At 35.4% G+C, this 15,093-nt stretch overlaps 1 protein-coding gene across 7 annotated transcripts in view; it reads right to left on the minus strand.

Annotated features, from left to right (window-relative positions):
* Window positions 1–15,093, minus strand: part of LOC127419024 (sodium channel protein type 8 subunit alpha-like) — an 80,660-nt gene that overhangs the window by 64,275 nt on the left and 1,292 nt on the right. For 3 of the 7 annotated variants that reach the window (XM_051660049.1, XM_051660047.1, XM_051660050.1), the window contains exons 2-5: window positions 5,951–6,069; window positions 4,889–4,978; window positions 4,556–4,684; window positions 2,565–2,656 (exon numbers count right to left, since the gene is read on the minus strand). In XM_051660049.1, the coding sequence (XP_051516009.1) occupies window positions 2,565–2,656; window positions 4,556–4,684; window positions 4,889–4,978; window positions 5,951–6,069 (430 nt within the window). Of the gene's footprint in view, window positions 1–2,564; window positions 2,657–2,853; window positions 2,946–4,555; window positions 4,685–4,888; window positions 4,979–5,950; window positions 6,070–15,093 lie in introns of those variants that run through there. The other 4 variants (XM_051660048.1, XM_051660046.1, XM_051660045.1 and 1 more) reach the window with 3 other exon arrangements.

Genomic DNA, 15,093 nt, shown 5'->3' on the forward strand with positions numbered 1-15,093 from the left:
CCTGAAAGGAATTCTCTGTACAACAATAGGATGACTCCCTGTAACAGTGAGAACAACCTGACATCGATTTGTCTACATATACTGCAGCACATCCAGAGGGCCATGACATAGGGAGAATAAAGCAGGCAGGGACTAGGGGGTGAAGATCACATGCAGGACATTTCAGCTCGAAGGCTGAACAGAAAGAATTCAGTGTACTGTACGTGCCTTCCAGGGCTCCACTGGACATGGTGAGCTAAATATGGAGATGGCATTGTTGCATATTAACATACAACTGGAAAGAGATTCTCAAATAGAAACTTGGTTCACAAATAAATTGAATGAGATCCACAAATAAATGTAAGGAGTTTCACAAAAATGAAAAGAATTCACAAATAAAAAGAATGAGATTTATAAATATATGTTAGGAGTTGCCATAATGCCATAGCAGATTTTGTACACTGTGTAATATAGGGCATTCATTTATGGTTTGTGCTCCTAAGATCATCTAATATGATTTATGTTTTATATCTGTACTACTGATCTTTTGTATTGTCTAGTAGTGTGTCTGTTTGAATCTGCTATGTAACATAAAGAGTAAAGGTTTTGATGACATTTCAGTCAAGAAACTTGGTTAAAATTAAATTAGCAGACTCATACAGTCAGCCAGGTTAGCTATTAAGCTAATGATCAGGACACTCTACAAATGGGCAATTTTCAGCTGTCGACATTTAACAAGACACTATACACGTTTATAACCAAGAGAAAATTATACGAACCTTAAGTCACAGTATTCCTCTGATGACGTCTGTTTCTTTAAAAGTTTGCGACCTTGGAACTTATCTGTATGTGCTTGATTCCATGCTCATGAGCTCATCTCATTCTTTTTATTTGTGAATTCATTTCATTTTTGTGAAACTCCTAACATTTATTTGTGGATCTCATTCAATTTATTTGTGAAACAACTTTCTATTTGAGAATCTCTTTCCATTTGTATGTTAATATGCAACAATTCCATCTCCATAGCTAAGCATCATGAGAACTGCACTGACCCCTCCCACAAAACCCAACCCATTCTTCATTCTACTGAAACATAATGGAGTTGTTTTATCTTAAAGACAGCAGACCCACAGTTCTCTAAGGTTTAGTATAGATATGCTACATCCAGGCATCCTCTTGCCCACAAACCCCTCCAAAAACATCTAAAAATCTCTCAGGGCTCAATGTTTTGCTAAGTAGGCTCAGATTCATAATCTTACTGAAAATAACTCTACAAAGCAGAAATAGGAATGACGAATATGACTTGCAGTAAAACCTAGTCAGCTAAATAAATCCAGGATTTGTTGTTTCACTGAAAACTACTTACATATGATACTAATGTTTCAAGACATTAAGCTAAAGCACTAGCATTTTAGCCCAAGACCTCTGAAGGAAATTGGCATATAAATAAAATATATATATATATATTTTTACTGGTGATAAAAACCTCAAAGTTGAATTCTTCTCAAACAGACACAAAAACATTCTCACTTTGCCAATTGCATTAATTTCCATTCTAAAGATTTTTTTTTTTTTTTTTTTTATTTTACATCCAAGTGCAATTTGTGTTTCATACAAAAATAAAAATGAAAAAATGAAATAAAAATGATTAAAAAAAACCAAAACAAAAAGGCAGCCAAGCACATAGTAGGCTAATACTGTAAAAGCAAGTGACTTCCAAAGCATCATGCAGCATAAAATATGTCCACAAACTAGGCTTGGCAGTCTTTATAAATTAGTAAGAGGTATGTTCTTTGGGAACTCACTGAGAGCCATGCAATTTTCATCTTAGGGAACAAAACACAGCTTGTTAAAAATATCTACTCCAGTGCTCTGGGGGTGGGGGCTGTTTGAAAAACTATATGTTTTACATGTTTGTTTATTTAATTACACAAACATCACCTGATATCTGATATGTATTTTGGGTGATGATTTCTAAAATGATTAGGGCTTTTTTGCCACAGTTTTGAGTCTGACTTTCCATGGTGACTGCATTCCCATATGGTTCTGTGCTTTATGAGAGAACCATATGGGCTAACACAATGGTGAAACAATTAGCTTTTATGTAAAGTCCTTGCTTTTAAAGTCTGCATTGAAAATAGAGACCACTGAGGCTTATGTAACACTTATAGAGCTGCTTTAGTGTGTAGCAACATCTGAACAAGCAAATAAAAAACATACAAATAATATATGGCTTAAGTTCAAACCAGTTCAATGACATGAGTAGGTGTTTTCACCAAGGCATGGTTTGATCGCTAAAGCTTTCTTATCTCTCTCTGCTCTGAAGTTTCTAAAGGTGCAAAATCGGTGCAGACACCAGAGGACTCTGTACTACAGAGATTGATAGTAGACTGCAAAGCCTATCAAAAATGTATAAGTACCATTTTTGATCATTTTGGAGATAGGTAAAATAGCAAATTAAATGTTCCTCTCCAAATTAAGTTCTGCAAAAATAATGAGAGAAAGTCCAATGGAAATTATTTCAAATTGAATCATAATGGGGGCCATTCTGCAACGTTAACCTCAGTGTTTAAACTGCATCTCACCTGGAATGACAGAGATAGTTTTCAATGCTCGGAGAACTCTGAATGTTCTCAGCGCAGATACATTCCCCAGGTCCACAAACTCTGTTACATATCTGAAATAAGGGAGGATCACACACAGACACCAATGACAACCACAAACACACCAAGAACACCACCACGCCAACGAATCACCAAGAGGTACGCCACGCACAGAGCCTGTCCACTAAGGGGGGTAAGGAAGGAAAGAAAACAACAATACACACATACACCTAACACCGACCCAGCCCCTCCCACCCACACACTCTCTTACCTGGGATTACAGAAATTGTTTTCAATGCCCTCAGAACTCTGAACGTGCGCAGAGCTGAGACATTGCCTAGGTTTACAAACTCTGTTATATACCTGCAATGATCAGATCAAAGTTACATGGAGACATGGTCATGACTTATTTCTGGATGACTTCCATATGCAGATTAAATTGCTTTCATAAAAGTGTGAATCAATAGCTTTTAGAGGTGGGAGAAAAAAATGTATAGTATAGTATTGCACTTCCGCACAATACAAAATTGATACACGGATGTCAAAAATTTACATTTTAATGTATAATTACTAAAAATATGCATTGAGACATTTTTGCTATTCATGCTCATTTGTCAGATTCATTTATTAGTATGAAATCACTGAAGATGAAAGTAAACAGCACAGCTCTACAGATTCAAGGTGGCATACAGTATGTGGGTTAATTTGTTTATTTACAGTATTAACAAGAATAATGAGGTTGGTATGATGCTGCCTCATTGCATGGCATCATATGAAAGATTTGAAAAAGAAAAAATGTACAGCGAAATTGAAATGCATTGCAGATATTTGGCATAACAAAAACATAAAATGAGAATTGCAATTTGTATTATAACCTAAGTGTCATGATAATATTATATTGCCAGATCTCTGGTTATTCCCACCCCTAATAGCTTCCATAATCTATTGTACAAGCCATGTTTCTGTAGCCATATTTTCGTATGAGATGTACATTGTACATTAAAGCTGACATGAATGTCTGTTTTTTGCAAATAGCCAACAGGACAGATTTGTGGATAAATAACTGCAACAATAAAAACAAAGAAAGTGAAAATGGAAATGGAGAGTAAGGAAGACAGAGAGAGAAGTGAGTGAGTTTTCTGCATGGGCTGTAGGGAGATGTGATGTTGGTGAATGGCTCTTAACACTGGTCTATTGAAACATTTGAATGATGAAAATTCTTAGAAGAGAGGAAAAGAGAGAGCATTGTGGAGAGACCATGTATATTCACAACACAGCAGAGAGATGTCAAAAGAGTCAAAACAACAGTTGAAGAATGGTGAAAAACTGGACAAGACATCCACAGCCAAATTTCATATGGTTAGAAACAGAATTTATCATCTCATAATATCACTTTTATAGAGTGCACTATTAAATGAAGTGCCCCCCGCATAACAAGAGTTTAAAAAGGAAGCACACATACTGTATAATTTGTGCCCTCAAATTATGAAATTGTGAGAAGTTTCAAACTGAAAAACATTCAAAAGACATCATGTGGTATCACTTTTCAAAGAGAACTTTACAGTTTTTTTCTGTTACCAATGTTTCTTACCATAATCCATCATAAACTTAAGAAATAAGAAATCATAAAAAAAAACAGTCCTTACTAAGTTACTTAATTTATATAGTTAGATTTGCTATTAATCAAATGATACTTTACAAATCAGACAAGGTTTTGTAATTCATCATATCATTCATTATAATACTTGGCTCTGAACTTAAAATTAAAGATTTGAGATTCTGTTAAGATTTCTTGTACTGTTCTTGTTATTACATCTGTGTATATTATTTTTTAAAGTCATTAATTTAAGAATAGCCTTTTATGATACTAATTTTTCATGCAGGTTTCCAGCAATATGAATCATAAAACAGGGGACACCCAAAGTATACTCAACGTTTTTGTGGCGTGGCATGTAGGTGTCTCAAATACTTACGCCATTGAGATGACCATGAAATCCAGCCAGTTCCATGGATCTCTAAGGAATGTGAAGCCATCTATACAGAATCCACGGGCAATGATTTTTACAGCTGATTCAAACGTATAAATTCCAGTGAAGGTGTACCTGAGGGAAAAAGCCATATTTCCAATGCACTTCTCTCTATAACATTCACACAGTCTAACAAATATACCTTCAAATTAAGCAACTGGAACTAAAGAGTGTTTGACCATTATGAATTATATTTCAAATGTGTATATTTATAATAATTGTAAGGCATGCTTTCAGTAAGACAAAGGACCGCATGCTGTAATAAGTATTAATACTTACTCTACTTGTTTGGACCACTCAGGAGGGTTACTAAACGTCATGAACACACAGTTGGTCAAAATTGTACACATGATGAACATGCTGAATACTGTGGATACCAGTTAAGGAAATACTGAGATATCACAAACAATAATACATTTAAGTACATTTTAAATACATTTTACACTGTAAATTTTAATAAACATTTAATCAGGACTTCAACAATAACAGAGCACAGACAGAAAATGTCAAATTCTGACTAGTTGTAAATCACTGCTAATGCTGATATCAAAGCAAGGAGCAGTTTTTTTTCACATCATATTTTTGTGGACATTTAATATCTTTTGGGATGTTTGAACAACAACCAAATCAACCATTAAATTAGTCAAACTATGAAAGGAATTTTATGGAATTTTTGTGGTACATTTGTGATCAATTATTTTCATTGTGCACCAATGTATTCCTGTACATGTCTTAAGAATACAGGAGCTGCAGAGATAAATTTAGCATTACTATCTGAAAAAACATTGGTATTTATAACCAATATTTACATTGTGCTGTTTTGGCCACATTAACTTTACTCTTCAGCCATTTAAAGATTAATACAACTGAATAAGATAAGCCCAACATGAATATGAAGACTACTTTACTTTACAGGCAGTTATCTACAATGAAAGCATCAAATATGGAGGCTACTGCTGCATGGTGTCAAGTAGATTTTCTTAGCCCATCAAATCTTTGCTCGAATCTGCTCTGTCAATTGACTAGACACGTGCTGAAAACAGACAACGGTGCTCCCCCTTCCCATCCCACCATTTTTTATCTCTCCATTTGGCAATCTCATCTTAACTTAACCATCAAACAAAAACTGTTGCCATGCATCTAAAACTGATACCCACTGATATGCTGTTACAGTCCCACTATCATATGGACTGCATTCCTAAAATGGTCTGAAACCATTAGCATTATCGCTTCAATCCAAAATTATATTGATATTATACATTTAAGACAGAGATATACAACAGAGTGGACCACATATCCACAAATATATCATTATGCACTGAAACAGCTTGAAAAGGATATGAATGTATCAAAATTTTAATAGCTATTCGCCTAGCAAGATTAAAAGGGCTTATCATGTACAAGGCAGATGTGGCACTAAAGCGGAAGATTGTTTTCCCTCTATTTAGCACTATAAACGTCTGTGGGAAGAAAAAGCCAAAAAGATAGACAGTGAAAGAAAGTGACAGGACAGACACAGAAAGAGAAAGAGAAACATGGATTAGTTGCAAGCTGAAAGAACTGCATGCTACAGTAAATGCTGTTTCACTTATTTAACTTATTTTGACATGATGAAGAAATAACCACATAGTATACCAACGTCTTCTATTCTTAGAGGATACATAGTATAATATAAGTCATCACAATGAAGACATATCACTTGATAAACTACTTAATTAAAATCTCATTCTTTGGCAAGCAAAAAGCACATGCAAATATACAAGATTATGAAACGAGAAAAGCTAAATGTTTATAGTCTCTGGAATTGAATCCGTTGCAAGAAGAGTAAATAACAATAAATAAATACCATACAATACAATACAATACATTGACCAATAAATGCTAAGAGTAAACAACATTAAAACCAAATGTGTATGAGTTTTGGCAGAAAGAGAGACAACTGAATTGTCACTTTAACATAAACAGTATTCAGAATTTACCACCTAACACCCTGTCTACACAGGGCACTTCCGTTGATGCGACACAACGGCTTGAGGTTGTCTATACTGGACGCGTCAACCCGATCGTTCTAAACCATTTAATTTGTGTAGTAGCGCCAGCGCATGCAGAGCAAAATTGAATGCGACACCCGTTTATTGTAGGCACAATGGATGCGCCACAACAGACACGCCACAGCAGACACTTCCAGTGTTGACAGCATCATCGATTATAATGGGGTTCTATTGCTTTTGACGTAATGAGACACGCCGCTCGCATACGGTGAAGACAGGGTGTAAGGAATAAATAATTTTCCCATAGCTGTGAATAAACAACTTTGTAAAAAAAAATTAAAAAATAGAACACACAAAAGAATTGGGGAGAAATGTTAGTGACACTGCATGTTAAATGTGGGCCTCTGTGAAGGAGTTCACATGAATAAAGTCATTAGGCCATTTTGCCAAATTCCAAATGGACAAAATTTTGTACCATACATGTACACTAAAATTTCCACAATATCAACACATCAAAATAATAATTCTGACATAAAAGAGGACTTAATGAGAGTTCATGATGATATCAATACTCATAATCTGGATAATTTCATTTCTTTCTTTCTTTTTTTTTTTTTTTTTTTTTTTGCTGGGCCATAATGATGAAAGAGATTAAAGGGAAAATCTGTCAATTTACTCATCAATTTAATTTACCCGTGTTGTTCCATACCCAACAAAAAAAGATGCAAATAAAGTGAATGGTGACTGAGGCTAACATTCTAACGTCTTCTTTTGTGTTTTGGAACAATACAAGGGTGAGTCAACGATGGCAGAATTTTCATTTTGGGGTGAACAATCCCTTTAATAATAATAACATGTACCATATAAAAAATTACAGGCTTATTGAATCACATAAAGAGTAACAGCCAATATCCATCTACTGTGTTTTGGAAGAACTAACCCCTTAAGGAAGAGTACCTCAGTAAATAACACCTTGTATATGTAAATAAAGATGGAGCTAGATCTATTTGGGCCAGACTGAATCAGGCCACCAAGTAGCCAATGTACTATTACTGTACCTGCTCAGTCAAAACATATTGCCTCTTCACTAGCCACAACAGTGTGTGAGACCTCAGGGATCAACTGCAAGCTGTGGGGAAAATTTCTAAAATACTGTATTAAAACCCAGCTTTGAGTGACTGAAGATGATCCATTTTTGCCACAAACCCATAGTTCAAGCCTCAAGTATGAAATATGAGATTAAAAAATTATGCAGAAGCGATACATGTATGAACAAATATGCATTTGCCCTTGCCCATACTCTCTTTCTATAGCAGACACACACATCTATAGATGAATACAAGCACACATGCACACCCACACAAGAGAAGTGCATGTGGGTTTCCTTTTTTAATGCATGACAGGCTGCACAGCTACTGAAAATTTCATAATTCAGAGTGGAGCAGCAAAAAGACATAGAGAGATAAAGCGAGAGCGAGAGAGAGAGAGCAAGAGAGAACAACAGCCCAGAGAGGAATGAGTAAGCAGTGAAGAAGATGGAGACAGAAAATAAGCAGATTAGAAAGTCAATTAAAGGGATAATTCACCCAAAAATTAAAGGAAATTCTTCCATCATTTACTCACCCTCATGCCATCCCAGATGTGTATGATTTTTCTTCTTCTGCAGAACACAAATTAAGATTTTTAGAAGAATATCTCAGCTCTGTAGGTCCATACAATGCAAGTGAATGGTGGCCAGAAATATGAAGGTCCAAATATCACATAAAGGCATCATAAAAGTAATTCATACAACTCCAGTGGTTTAAGCAATGTTTTCTGAAGTGATCCAGTTGGTTTTGGGTGAGAACAAACCAAACTATAACTCCTTTTTCACTGTACATCTTGCCATTGCAGGCACAATCATGATTTTCAAGCTCGAATACACTTCCTAGTGCTTGATGCATGCACAGAGCGCTAGATGGCGCTATAGGAAGTGTAAATGAGCTTGAAATCATGAGACTGCTATCAAGATGTACAGTGAAAAAACAATAACATTTTGTTCTGTTCTTGCCCAAATCTGATTGGATCGCTTCAGAAGACAATGATTAAACCACTGCAGTCGTATAGATTACATTTATGATGCCTTTATGTGATATTTGGACCTACACAGTTCTGGCCACTATTTACTTGCATTGTATGGACCAACAGAGCTGAGATATTCTTCTAAAAATCCTTGTTTGTGTTCAGCAGAAAAAACAAAGTCATACACATCTGGGATGGCATGAGGGTGACTAAATGATAAGAAAATTTTCATTTTTGGGTGAACTATCCCTTTAAAGGCTTGTGGGAAACATTAAGATGGGTGAGAAGACTTTTTTGGAATTTTTTGGAAGCTTTAGATAATCTGGAAAAGCCCCATGTAATAACACTGTTCATAAAGCTTAGATTTTGCATATCAACTAAAAGAAATGAGAAAACTGTTCAGCATTTACTGTAACATTATTTATATTTTGTTCAAAATTTTATTATTTATTTATTTCAGGGCTCAAGACTAAGAAGCCATTGGCTCCTAAACTGAAACATTAAGGAGCCAAATGGCTGTTTTTAGTCACCAAATCACAGATTTTCTCAATTTAGATTGCTTTTCAGAAACAAGACAGAGAGCAGAAGAAAAGGAAGACAGCTGATAATCCATTAATCTAAGGTTTAATAAACAGTATATATAGTTGACAAGATAAGTTTGCATTCCCTTTTGTCTCATAAATGTTCACACCCCTTTCATAATTTATACAAATATAAAATATTTTTTTATTTAGTACTGCTCCTCAGAATCAACATTACAGATATTTACATATAGTATGCATATAGTAGTTTGTTGTCTTCTTGTGCATCAATTAATATTTGCACCTTGCGTAATAGTTGTGTACGAGTCCCTCAATTGTCCTAAATGTCAAAAGCTTGAATATATATATATATCAGCCACGGCCCATGCATATTAAGTCTAGGCCTTCAGTGCGATTCATGCCATTAAGATAACACAGTTTCACAATTAATAAGATGCTGTATGCCCATCATATATTACGTGGCAGTCAACTAATAATACCAATTGACATTTTAAAAACATGTCCACACACGAAAGCCAGAACCAAGGAGGTCTAATACCAAGAAAAAGCTCTCTAATAATATTTGCGATTTAAATTTTGTTTGCAATAAATTTTGTTTTGTCAGAGTACACGGTTACATTTCAAAACTTGATCCGACACTGAATGTTCAAACAGCCTAATTTACACTTAGAAAACTCCTGATGTTGCTTTAACAATGCAAAAAGCACTTACCAATTTGCTTGACGTGAAAATCATTCCTCCTTTCCTGTATAATTAAATAAATAAATCAATCAGACTGGCTTATGAATCTGACAGTCTGACTTTAGATGCCTATTCACTGCTGTGTTGGGAGATTCTGTGGAAATTCTGAAGGCCTGATGGGGTGGAGCTTAAACTCACGCGCTGCTTCGGATTCGGGCATGCGATTTGTGAAACAGTTGTCACACTTTGCTTGTAAGCATCAAGGAATAAATTCTGACTGGATAAACTTTTAGCTTTTCTCTATTTGTTTGTAGATGAATTATGAGTGGAAAGCAAATGAAAATACACAGGCAAAAAGGTCAATGAGAATGAAAGGATGAAAAAATATTTATTTATTAGGCATACGCCAGCAGAGAAGGATTTGCTGGCCCTGAGAAATCGCTACTGATGATAAATATATATATATATATATATATATATATATATATATACATACAGGGTTGGGAGGGTTACTTTCGAAATGTATTCCACTACAGATTACAGAATAAATGCTGTAAAATGTCATTTGTAATGTATTTCATTAGATTACTCAAGGTCAGTAACGTATTCTAAATACTTTGGATTACTTCTTCAGCACTGGTAGATTTTTTTCACTTGTTTTGACTATAAAAACTCTGCCAGTACAGTAAGACAAAATACACATGTTAAAAATACATTCTCTGAAAAACCGAAATATCTTATGCAGTGTTGTTTCTAAAACAAGATAAATCTAATTGATCTTGTTTTAAGGATTTTTAGATATTTTTACAGGAAAACAATACAAAAATTATGATCAAGACTATGATTTTTGCCCTAATATCAAAGGTCTTACTAGAAAAAAAGCAATTATGATCCAACGTGAATTTTCTTGATAAAAAAATATGATCGTGCCTGGTAACATGTGCATGTAAAATGGCTAGAAATAGCATTTTAGCTTAGCGTAAAGCTGACAATTTACACAAGGTTTATTTCTATTTCTTCTGCTCCAAACTTACTTCAAACTTACTTCTCTGTCTGCTCGTATGAATGTAACACATCATAAGAAAGTGTTTCACCGTTAGTCAAATGCACTTTGGATCGCATCATTTATATGTATAAATGTTTTCCATCTGAAAGGACTAAATGTTAAATTAAACAAATGACAATGAAATGCAAAGTAATCTCTTCAGTAATCAAAATACTTTTTGTATGTAACTGTATTCTAATTATCAATTATTTAAATTTTAACTGTAGTGGAATACAGTTACTCATATTTTGTATTTTAAATACGTAATCCTGTTACATGTATTCCGTTACTCCCCAACACTGTATTGTTATATATATATATATATATTTATTTATTTATATTATATATATATATATATATATATATATATATATATATATATAGTTTTAAAATATTGCCTTAGTCTTTCTTTACTGTTACCGGATGGCCCAGACACAGAGACAACAAGAGTGCAAACTGAATGAAATCCCAGATGCAGTTTATTTTGCTACTCCAATCCCAATCAGTAATTACCAGAAGAAAAAAGTGGTACACATTACGGGACTTTTAATTATCAAGAAGCCCCAAATACACATGGAACTCTTCTTTTGAAATGTCTGCACTCCCAGTTGTGAGATCACTGACGGCTGATTCACTGAGAAAGTGAATCTGATTCAAACTGCTAACCTGAGTTAGTTCACACCCTCAGTTCTTTTCGGGTGATTCATGAAAAAGATCCGGTCCAAAAGAATCATTTGTTCATGATTCTCTCGCGCTGGGTTTGTTGTTTCGTGCGGTGCAGCGAGCTCGTCAGAAACAGAACAGGTGAAAAGCGGTGGGAAATACACTGGTTGTGCGCATTCTAAAAATATGTTCAATAACTCACAAGATGATATCTAAGGAAACCGCATATCAATGCACACAACCCGACTGTCGCCAGTGGCGACTAGATTTTAAATTATTGTCGCAATCAATTATTTTTGGTCGCATTTGCGACCATTTTAGTTGCAGTCTGGAGTCCTGAATTTAATGTAATTTTATGTACTTTATTTATTATTATATATATTATTTTTAATATTTCACCTAAAGTTAAAAACATCAGGGTGAGGGAGGCAGAGAGACAGAAAGAGAGAGGGATCATGTTACAGTGTGATGCAAAGAGAGTAGGATGTAAATACAAGATATCGGTGAGGCAGTAATGTAAACAGTGTGTGGTAAGAAAAATGGAGAGGAGGAAATTGTAGAGAAACATAAATGAGCTGAGAGAAGTTGATTGATGTAAAAGAGAATGATGAGGAGAGCAGCAAATGGCCATAAAACGAGAGAGAGAGAGAAGCTTCAAAGTCAATAAATATGCAGAGTTGCAGCATGTGTGACATCAATAGAAGCGTATGCCATTTCATCAAAAGACCAAAAACCCTGTATATTCCATAAAATTTTAAGAATTTGAAAAGTTTTAAAAACATTTACAGTAGGCTTCAATGTTAACCCTTTTTATTAGCCTAAAATGTTAAAATTAGAATGTTTTAATTCAAAGCACAGAGAAAAATGTACTCTGGCTGCTGCCTGTTATCATAACGCCATTATCTCAGTCAACACAGAGCTATATCAGACCAACAGAAATAAATGAGATGCTTGCATTATCATGAGCCAGAATAGTATTTCCTAGTGCCTAAGAGATGTAGAGAGTGCAGAGGCTGCAAGCAGACGTGAGGGAGGAGTGTAACAGCCATTAACCTCAAACTCTGCCTCACCCTACAACCCCCAGCCCCTCACCCAGCCCAGCCAAGCCCATTCTGCTTCGTCATGGCAGGGAGTAGCATCTATCCTACACGGCACATTTTGAAGAGCCCATACTCTGATTTATGACCTAGTATGGAGCTCTCTCTCTGTCTCTCTATCTTCCTTTCTGCACAACTTTACCCAAGACATTTTCCCAGGTCAACAGAAAAACTATAAAACAATCATACCCCTAACCCTAGCCTACCCCTGAAATCTGTTAGAAATTAGGATTTTAAGAATGTTTACAAGAATGTTCAAGTCCATAACCACAGTCCTAAGCCTAATCCTTGCCTAACCCTAAACTCTGATTGGAAAAAGGTGTTTTATAAGATTTTTTAAAATTTATAATTATTATTATTATTATTTTAATTCGGCGGATTAAACAACACTGTTTCAAGGCTCATCAGCTTCATCAGCTGCTCCACTAGCAAAGCTTTCTCTCAGGCTACTTGCTTCTGATAGTTTCATTGGTCTGGATTTAAAAGCTGCCAGCTCCCATTTCTCAGCTGGTTTTACACTATGAAGGAAGCTGCTCTGAGCTGCACTGAGAATCTGAGAATCAGGTTTCAGTACTGCTGCAGGCTGTAAACAGAGCCCAGCATGGTGAAACAAAAGGACAATGGAAGCCTATGGAGCACAGGGAGATCTGATCACAATGCCGGCTAAGTGTATGATAAAAAACCTATTATAAAATGGATAGAAGGCATTATAAAATCACTATAAGTGTTTAACTGTAACCTTACATTCCATATAAATGCACCGTATTTCTTCATGTGAACATGTTTTTAACTGTTAAAAGCTAGGATAATGAATATTAATTGGTGAAATTTGTTTTATTTCTAATCAAATAAATCTGATAATTGTATAAATGTTACTAATTACTACACATTGGTGTACTCATAGTGCAGTGTTCAGTGTTTTAAAAACACAATAGGCCACGACAGTGCGTTACAGTGATTTTACCACAGTAAGGGGTGTTTTTAGGTGTGACGCAAAGCGTAGAGTGGCTTATTGCTTTTTTTTAAATCATGACATCCCTAAGTTCACAGAACAATATGGCAATGAGGGCTAAAACAGTGAAGACTGGTGCCAAGCTATGTCATTTCAATGAAAATCCAGAGATCTTAAAAAAAATAAATAAATAAAGGCTAATTTTAGATTTAACAAGATCTAATGGAACTGTTATAATGTCTATTCTTGGTATGCTGCATCAAAACTGAAGTCTGCTTTGTGCATCCTTCTGTTCCTTTGGACTGCGCTTCACATGCTCTCCTCCATGTGGTTTGTATCAAGAGACTGAAACCTTCTTACTGTGCATGGAGCGGGCAGTTATATAACAGTCAGCATGCACTGCATGAGAAGGAGGCAGAGGCATGAGACAGAGAGAAGGGAAGGGAAAAGCTTCAGCGCAGGCACACATTAACAGGCATTAACACACAAACAACTGTGTGCATTATTTAGTAAAGTCCGGTGTGGTGGACCTGCTGAAGTCTTACCTCTGCACTTAGCTCTGAGCCATGGCCCCAAGAGCACAGAAACACAGAGCTGAGCCTGCTGGGCTCCATTACGCCTCAGACAGAAGAGATGACCTCATCCTCCACCCTTTAGACTACATCTTTTAACAACTCACTCCAGAAAATCTATTTCTGTTGGTCTACTTACAGGAAGAATAACTGACAAAAGATCTCTTCAATATCTCACTTGTTTCTCCTAGAAAACAATAGGATTAAACGGAGAACAAATTGAGAATTTTGCTGAAGTCTCTTGCTTCTCAGATTTTTATCCTGAGAAGAAGGCCCCAATAATCTCACATGCGTCTCCTCTACAGTGCCAGAAGAGATTTCAACAGACTTGCCAAGATAAAAAAAAAAAAAAAAAAAAATCTGCACTCAAAAGTCAGAGATTGAAAATGAACAACATTTCTCATTACATTCTTTCAATATAAAAATGTGGGCTATAAAATCCACATTAATTTACTTAGAATGTCAACAATTGTCTCATTGTATTTTGTTTCTCCTCAGGACTTTTAAGAGAAACATCTGAGACCAAGTCACTACTTGAATGAAACATAACAGAACATTTGTTTGAAACTCTTGAGCTATTAAAGAGCAAGCTTTGAGCAGTAAACTTTTCCTCTGGGTACATCTGATAGAACTCATTTGCAAATGCAAAAACAAGCCACTAACATTTGAAGAACTGTTCAACCACTCACACATATGTGAATATGAAAAAGGCAATAAAGATCTGCTTGGAGGCTCCACTGAGCATCAGTTGCTACTTTCCTATCTAGACTGAAATTACAACAGCCAGTTATAAGAGGAAACTGAATTCAAATTAGTCAAAGGTTGGTATACAGTACAGAAACAGTAAATACACAGGATGATGCTACGATGCCATCCAAAT

This window comes from Myxocyprinus asiaticus, chromosome 28 (genome assembly GCF_019703515.2).
Source record: "Myxocyprinus asiaticus isolate MX2 ecotype Aquarium Trade chromosome 28, UBuf_Myxa_2, whole genome shotgun sequence".
NCBI lineage: Eukaryota > Metazoa > Chordata > Actinopteri > Cypriniformes > Catostomidae > Myxocyprinus > Myxocyprinus asiaticus.